Genomic DNA, 7,233 nt, shown 5'->3' on the forward strand with positions numbered 1-7,233 from the left:
TGCCCCAGGTCTCTTCCTGCTCAAACGTCGTGGCTTCTGGAGCATGGTTTGCCCAAAGATGTCCCCATTCTCAGGAACACCTCACAAACCCAGCCCCATCTATCCTCCCGACCGCCTGTGACAGAGGGAAGTGGTTTCCCCTGTCTGTAACATAGGGATCATGACCCCGGCTTGCCCAGCTTTGCAGAGTCTTAGTTACAAGACTAAAGCTGGCTGGAGAATGATGATTCCAGTTTGCGAGAATTTCCAAGGGTTGGAATTTTTTCCATTTTGTGTCGGAGCGAAACCAAAACCTTTCAAAAGTTTCTCCCCTACCCCCGCTAAATGGAATTGTCTCGAAATACCCTTCTTTGGCCCGAGTTGTTCAGGTTTGCATTTCAGGGGTCTCCCTTTGGAAGCGACTGACGAGTCCACCCCAGACCTCAGAAGCCTTCCCATCAAAATGCTCCAGCCCTGGAAATGTTTCAGCTTCGAAGCAGCATACTGCCATGAGAAACCATTTCATGGACAATGTTCCGACCAGCTCGGCTAAGGACTTGTCCGCAGGGAAACTGACTAGTGGGTGGAATCATTATTCTGCTCTGGTTGTGTTGGTCAGTTCCCCTGCATGACAAACCCCGGGTTCAGACACTTCCCAGGGAGAGCGGAGAGAGAGTGCGTGTGCATACGCACATCTGAACAGAACGGTTGCCAAGCTGAAAAGCAAAGACTCCTTTGTCACTTCTTTCCCATTGTGCCTGGGTTATTGTTACCCGAGCCTTGCTGCTTGCCAGCCCAAGTGCTGCACCGCAATGGCTCACGGATGGGGAGATGTCATGACAAACAATTGGCGTGTCTGCCTTGAACGGCACTCGAGTAACCTTGCTCCCAGCCCTGTTTCTATTTTGTTGCTGATTTGAGGCTGCCAAGGCTGCGTCTGTTACAGCTACGATTAAAAGGGGCAAGGGGTGAGGACCCTCTAGGGGAGGAAGGAATTGAAACAGCTGAACCTGAGAGAGGCAACATGCTGGGGAAAGATGCCAGATTGATGGCCCTGGACATGAGTCCCGAGAACGGGTACAGTCTGATTCAGAGCGGCTGATTCTGTTCCTTCGTTCCTGAAGAGGAAGGAGGTTTGTGGGAGAGAGCCCTAGAACTCACTCACGAGCTCCTGGTATTGTGGGGTCCTGCAGAGTCCTAACTGGCACATAGTGTAGTGTCTACTTCCCACCGATCCTTGTGGCCTCTGGGTATCGGAGAATACCTGTAACTGCATTCTCCAACCATGCCCCGATCCACCCCCTCCGCTGGGAGCAGGGGCCGCTCCAGAGCCTTGATGCCATCTCTGCACAAGCTGGAGGGTCCTTTAGGGCAGGAGCAGTTCGTGGGAGTGGGGTGGGGGAGCATTTCTGTCCCTTTTAAGACCCCTTGACACTGTCAGAGCAGCTTAAAGGGACTGGAGAGTAAATGAGAACAGGGCCTAATTTCTTTACCACTCAGCCCAACCCTGCCACGCAGGGCCATCTCTAGGGCGAAGAGGGAAATTTGGTCACCACAGCCCCATCCATCTTCAGCCTCTCTGCTCAGGTTGCCAGCAGGGGTCCAACTGCATGGGGTATATCTGTAATACGGACACCAGTTCACTGGGGCCTGGATATTCGGACTAGGACCTGCCACTCCTCTCAGCCTGGAGGTTTGCTGTGTGGATTCCATCCTCTTCCCTCCCCGCTCCATTCCACACCCGCAAAACAAGTCACCATTCCCGGAGTGGCTCTGAATGGAGGCCAGGCCAGAGCAGGGGGCACCTCTGACCTCCGCTGAAAGCAAGGAGCTAGAATCGGAACAGGAGCCCCAGAGGGGAGGGAGGCTCCGGGACATGGAGAGCTCTCCCCGATGGAGTCCCCCGGGATTCCAGCTGAGGTCCTGGGAGTGTTGTTCTGCAGTGTAGCTGAGCCAGAGGCGGGTGGTAACTGGCAAGGCCTTGCCTGGTCTCCCCAGAGCGTGCTCCTTCGAGATGGGTTCCCGTGCTCCTACCAGGACCAGTTCCGCGTTCTAGACTCCAAACTCAGGCAACCCCCTCGACGTGAATGGAACGACAGCGACTTCCTCCCCACTTCTGAGTTCGGCTCCAGCTCTGGAAGGTCCGTCTGGCTCTCGGGGGGGTGTCTATATTGCCGGAAAAGGCCCTGCTCAGTCGCCTCGGGCTCAGGCTGCGGGGCTAAAATCGTGCAGTGTTGATATTCAGGTTTAGGCTGAGAGACCCCGCAACGGGGAAGGGTCTCAGCCTGGACTCCAGCCCTAGCCCGAATGTCTACGCTGCCATATTTAGCCTGGAGCCTGACCCCTGGGAGCCCCGGGCAATTGACCTGGTCTTTGAGGCTCGGTGCAGTGTAGATGGGCTCCACTCCCTGCTCTGCGTGTGTGAGCGGGGCAGGTGATTTTCTCCCCTCAGTGCTCGTTTCTTCATTGCTACTTCCCAGGCCCCTTGAGGCTCTTCAGACCCTCAGCTGGAAACACTGGTACCTAGGAAGTTAATTCTGTTCCAGGGGAGTGCTTGTAGCCGCCATTGTTCCAGGTGCTGTACAAACACCGGGACCTCCAGAGCTTACAGTCAAAAGAGACCAGACAGAGACCTGTGGGGTCAAACAGCAGGTCAGTGGCAGAGTACGGTGACCAGACAGCAAGTGTGAAAAATCGGGACGGGGGTGGGGGGTAATAGGAGCCTATATAAGAAAAAGACCCAAACATTGGGACTGTCCCTATAAAAATGGGGACATCTGGTCACCCTAGTTGCAGAGTGTCAGAGCCCAGGTTTTCTGAGTTCTGCTTGAGTGCCCTATTCACTAGCCTGCAGCACATTGATGGTGTGTTAGAAACACACAGCAAGGGGCTAACGGGGTCGTGCCAGAGCGCTCCCCCTCAGTCTAATCACGGATGTGTTTTCATCTAGCCACTGGCGTCGGTATCGCTGTAGGCGCAGTGCTTGGCCATCTGTATTATTTATATTACTGGAGGGCCTAGTGACACACCCAGCCTTTGCGCTAGGCGCTGGACAAACAGGACGACAGGACGATCCCCAGGAGCTCTCTGGGCCAATGGAAGTGTAAGACGAGAGAGACCAGCTGCAGACAGACGGGGGGGGGAACACGAGGACGTAATGAGACCGCACTGTCAGTGGTCGTAGCACGCTGCTTTGTACACGTGCTGGAAAACGTATTCAAGCTGCCGCCCTCCTGCACCACGGCTTGGCGTAGCCTGGTTTAACTCGGAGGGGGAAATGCTACTTGGAGGGGGATTCCTTTTGTAAAGGTTGCCCTCTGGGTCACTTCCAGGCTTTTGCAGCCAGCCTGTGATGTACGCTGAGCACCCAAGGGACTTCACTCAGATGAGGGTCTGGGGCCTTTGGGATCTTTCTCGTAGCAGCAGGAGGAAGCTTTGAGGGGGAGGGAAGGGGTGAGACACGTTTAGCCCCTTTGCGCTACCACAGGTAGAAACGTCAGAGCAGCCTTGCTGGGCAGATTAGGATCTCTGACCTTTCTGAGGGGCCAGACTTGGCACTCAGCTTTTTCAGTGTGAAACTCAAAGCCCGTGAATAACCTGTGCGCGGTTCTGCCAGGCAGTGATGGTATGATAGCAACAAAGGGCTCGGGAGGGGGGGCGGGGGGTTGACTCAGTGGGGGCGTCTGTATGTCACAGAGTCTCCTCCGAGGGGGCCATTCCACAGAGCAAGCGTAGGGAGGTTTCGCTCGCTCTGCAACTGGCGCACACGATACCAGGGTCTGTTGTTCGGTGTCACGGTACCCGGTGGAGTTCACTGAATGGGGGGGGTGGGGGGACGTGTCTTTTTCCTCCTGCTTTTGTGGCTACAATAAAATTGTAACTTGAGGATTCTGAGGCATTAACTTGTTTTTTGTTTCTTTAACACCTTTGTATTTGAAGGGCCAGCACAGTGCGGGGAAACACTGGGGAGCCAGGACTCCTGGGTTCCCTCCCTAGTTGGGGGGGGGGGGGGGGCTGCTGGGAGCCAGGGCTGGGGGGGACGGAGAGGAGACTAGTAGATGAGAGTGGGGGTGGGGTGGAAGGAGGAGATTGGGAGCCAGGACTCCTGGGTTCTCTCCCTGGTCTGGGAGGGGAGTGGGGTCTGGTTGGGGAGCCAGGACTCCTGGGTTCTCTCCCTGGTCTGGGAGGGGAGTGGGGGGTCAGCCAGGACTCCTGGGTCCCCAGGCCCACCCCACTCCCCGCCTTCCCCCTGCGGCTCGGCGCCTGGGCCATGCGGCCCCACGTGGACTACATGTCCCAGCATGCAATGGGCACTCCTGGGCAAAGAGGACTACAGATCCCAGCATGCATCGCCCCCACGTGCCTGCGGGCGGCCCGGGCCTGGCCGCCTGCGCGGTGCATGCTGGGATTCGAATATCCTCGGACGTGACGTATGATCCCTCCGCCAAGGCATAAAAATAGTCCCCTCCCGAGTCCCGAAGAGCCGGTCCCGGCTTCCTCCGCGCCCGCAGTGATCCGGAGCCGCTGCTCCGCAGAAGGGAAAGGACGTGAGGCCGGACGGGGGGGGGGTCTCGTGGCCTCTCCGGGCTCCCGCTCCCCTGGCGGAGGCACTTCCGGGACGGGCGGAGGACTATATAAGGGTTCGGCGCGGCGGCCGGATCCTCTTTCGCCTCGTCTGTTCCAAGATGGTGAGCGGCGGCGCGAGGCGGGGAGCCGGGCGGGGGGGGCGCAGCGAGAGGGGGAGGGGCGCGGGGGGGTCACGGGCCGGGGGGGGGGGCGCAGCGAGAGGGGGAGGGGCGCGGGGGGGGGTCACGGGCCGGGGGGGGCGCAGCGAGAGGGGAGGGGCCGGGGGGGGTCACGGACTGGGGGGGGCGCAGCGAGAGGGGAGGGGCCTGGGGGGGTTACGGGCCGGGGGGGGCGCAGCGAGAGCAGGAGGGGCCGGGGGGGGGGTCACGGGCCGGGGGGGGCGCAGCGAGAGGGGAGGGGCCGGGCGGGGGTTCCCAGCCCCCCTCGGCTGCAGGGCCCAGATCCGATCGCAGCCCCACAGCCCCTGGGGCAGGCCCCTGCGCGGGCCTGGGAGCTGGGGGGGGGGCATGCTCCAGGAGGGGGGAGACTTGTGTGTAGCCCTGGCTCTGACCCCATTTCCCCCCCCCCCCCCCGCCCGCAGACCAAGAAGAGGCGGAACAACGGGCGCGCTAAGAAGGGCCGCGGGCACGTCCAGCCCATCCGCTGCACCAACTGCGCCCGCTGCGTCCCCAAGGACAAGGCCATCAAGAAGTTCGTCATCCGGAACATCGTGGAGGCCGCCGCGGTCCGGGACATCTCCGAAGCCAGCGTCTTCGATTGTGAGCCCCTGGGGGGGCCGGTGCGGGGCCGGGGGGGGGGGGGGGTATCGTGGCGCTGGGGAGCGGGGCCAGCCCCAGCTGCAGCCCGTGTTACCAGGGACAGTCCAGGAGTTTGGGCACCAGCTGGAGACTTGGTTCCACTTCCTCAGTTTGCTTATCTGTACAATGGGGACAGTAGCAGCGCCCGTCTCCCAGCGGCGTGAGGGGATAAATACAGTCCAAGGGAATGAGGTCCTTGCACACTGCAGGGGTGGAGGCCAGATGAATACCATAGGGAGTGGATGGAGAGGGGTTGTCCCTCTTAACTCAATCAAACATAACAGGGCAGTGAAGAGATGCCGGAACTTGTGTGACGCTGGCGTGTCTCCCGGCCCGGGGCTGAGCTGGCCGCGTACTAGTGGAGCAGTTAAGCGCTCTGCAGATGAATGAGACTCTTGGCGAGGGCCCCCGAGCACTTTGTTGCCCGTCTGGCTGGGTAAAGTGGCCTCAGCCTCCTTATGCTGGGGAGGAGGCGGAGACCGAGCTGAACTCATTTGCCAAAAGCTGCAAGAAGGTGGGCGGCGAAGCTGGGTGTAGCAGCCAGGACACCTGGGTTCTTGCTCTAACCATTAGGCCCCTCTGCAGCAAAATGGTGCCTAGGGTTTCAGGTGGGGCTGCTGGTCCCCTGCCAGGCGCCCGTTGGGTGGAAGTCCCAGACCAGGAGCCATCGGGAGGTCCAGCATTCCTGCCAAAAAGCAGTCGCAGGGAAGCAGCGGCACTGGGACCGGTTTGTGCTCCAGGACGCACCGGGGGGGCAGCGTTACCTTGACTAAGGAGCTGAGCCCACGGTCATGCAGCGCTCCGGCAGGGCCTTGCTCTGAGCCTGGCTGCCCTGTGTGTAATCTCTGGCTCCACCGTCGGCTCTCCGGCATCCCAGCTCGCGGTTTGGCTCGCCTGGGGCTGGGGCGACACTAACGGATCCCACTGGAGCTGGGATGGAACTGGGGACGCTGCGGCTTCTGGCTGCTGATTTACGCCTCTCCCATCTCCCCAGCGTACGTGCTGCCCAAGCTGTATGTGAAGCTGCATTACTGCGTGAGCTGCGCCATCCACAGCAAGGTGGTGAGGAACCGTTCCCGGGAGGCCCGGAAGGACCGTACCCCTCCACCCAGGTTCAGGCCCGCGGTACGTATTGTGCACAGATCCCTCCAGCCTGGCAGGCCAAGGGCGGGTGCTTCGGAGCTCATTGCATCCCTCTGTTCCTCCCCCAATTCCCATCCCCCTGTGGCTCGGGGACTCCTGCCAACCCCCTGCAAACTCTTCTCTGCCAGAGATGGTAGCGCCTCCCACACCAGAGTCCCCCATTCACCCTCCGTGCCAGTGACTCGGTGTCCACCCCATTGCTCTGCAGGGCAATGATCAGAGCTGCCCGCCGAGGCATCCCAGCACAGAGCTAGCAAGCCGTGAGGTGCTGGAATTGACTCGCACCTGGGGCCGGTGACTCTGTGGAATAGTCTCTTCAGAGGAGAAGCCCCCTGTGCTTGGGACACTAGTGAATGTGTAGTGAGGGGAGCAGGGACCAAGGGGATTGGCCCATGTGGGTAATGGGGATAGGTCGTTATCACGTGTGACACGTTCTGCATGTCTGCCCACTGCTGGGTTCTTCCACCTTCCTGTGGAACATTTGGTTTTGGCCACCATCAGAGACGGGTGGTGAGGTAGATGGATCTCGGGTCCGCTCCAGCCTGACGGTTCCTCTTTCCCTGCCTGGAATCACAGCACTGAGCCGTCGGCTGAATGTGTCCTAACGTTCTCCTTTCTCTTCCCCTCTAGGGCGCTGCCCCGAGACCTCCCCCCAAGCCCATGTAAGGAGATGGGGCTGGAAATGTGCATCTTGAGACATTGCCTCAATAAATGACTATAAATCTGG

General features: G+C 59.9%; 1 protein-coding gene across 1 annotated transcript; it reads left to right on the forward strand.

The window, feature by feature from the left end:
* Positions 1-4,569: 4,569 nt before the first annotated feature.
* On the forward strand, positions 4,570-7,233 carry RPS26 (ribosomal protein S26). Its single transcript, XM_054012321.1, has 4 exons — positions 4,570-4,667; positions 5,147-5,324; positions 6,358-6,488; positions 7,137-7,233. Exons 1-4 carry the CDS (start codon positions 4,665-4,667, stop codon positions 7,170-7,172), a joined length of 348 nt encoding a protein of 115 aa, XP_053868296.1. The 5' UTR covers positions 4,570-4,664; the 3' UTR covers positions 7,173-7,233.

The sequence above is a fragment of the Malaclemys terrapin genome, chromosome 23 (genome assembly GCF_027887155.1).
Source record: "Malaclemys terrapin pileata isolate rMalTer1 chromosome 23, rMalTer1.hap1, whole genome shotgun sequence".
Taxonomy (NCBI): domain Eukaryota; kingdom Metazoa; phylum Chordata; order Testudines; family Emydidae; genus Malaclemys; species Malaclemys terrapin.

Excerpts from the sequence above, each read along its gene's own strand:
- RPS26 (XM_054012321.1), top strand. Across the intron at positions 5,325-6,357 it reads CGAAGCCAGCGTCTTCGATT|CGTACGTGCTGCCCAAGCTG; the intron begins GTGAGCCCCTGG and ends CCATCTCCCCAG. Across the intron at positions 6,489-7,136 it reads CACCCAGGTTCAGGCCCGCG|GGCGCTGCCCCGAGACCTCC; the intron begins GTACGTATTGTG and ends CTTCCCCTCTAG.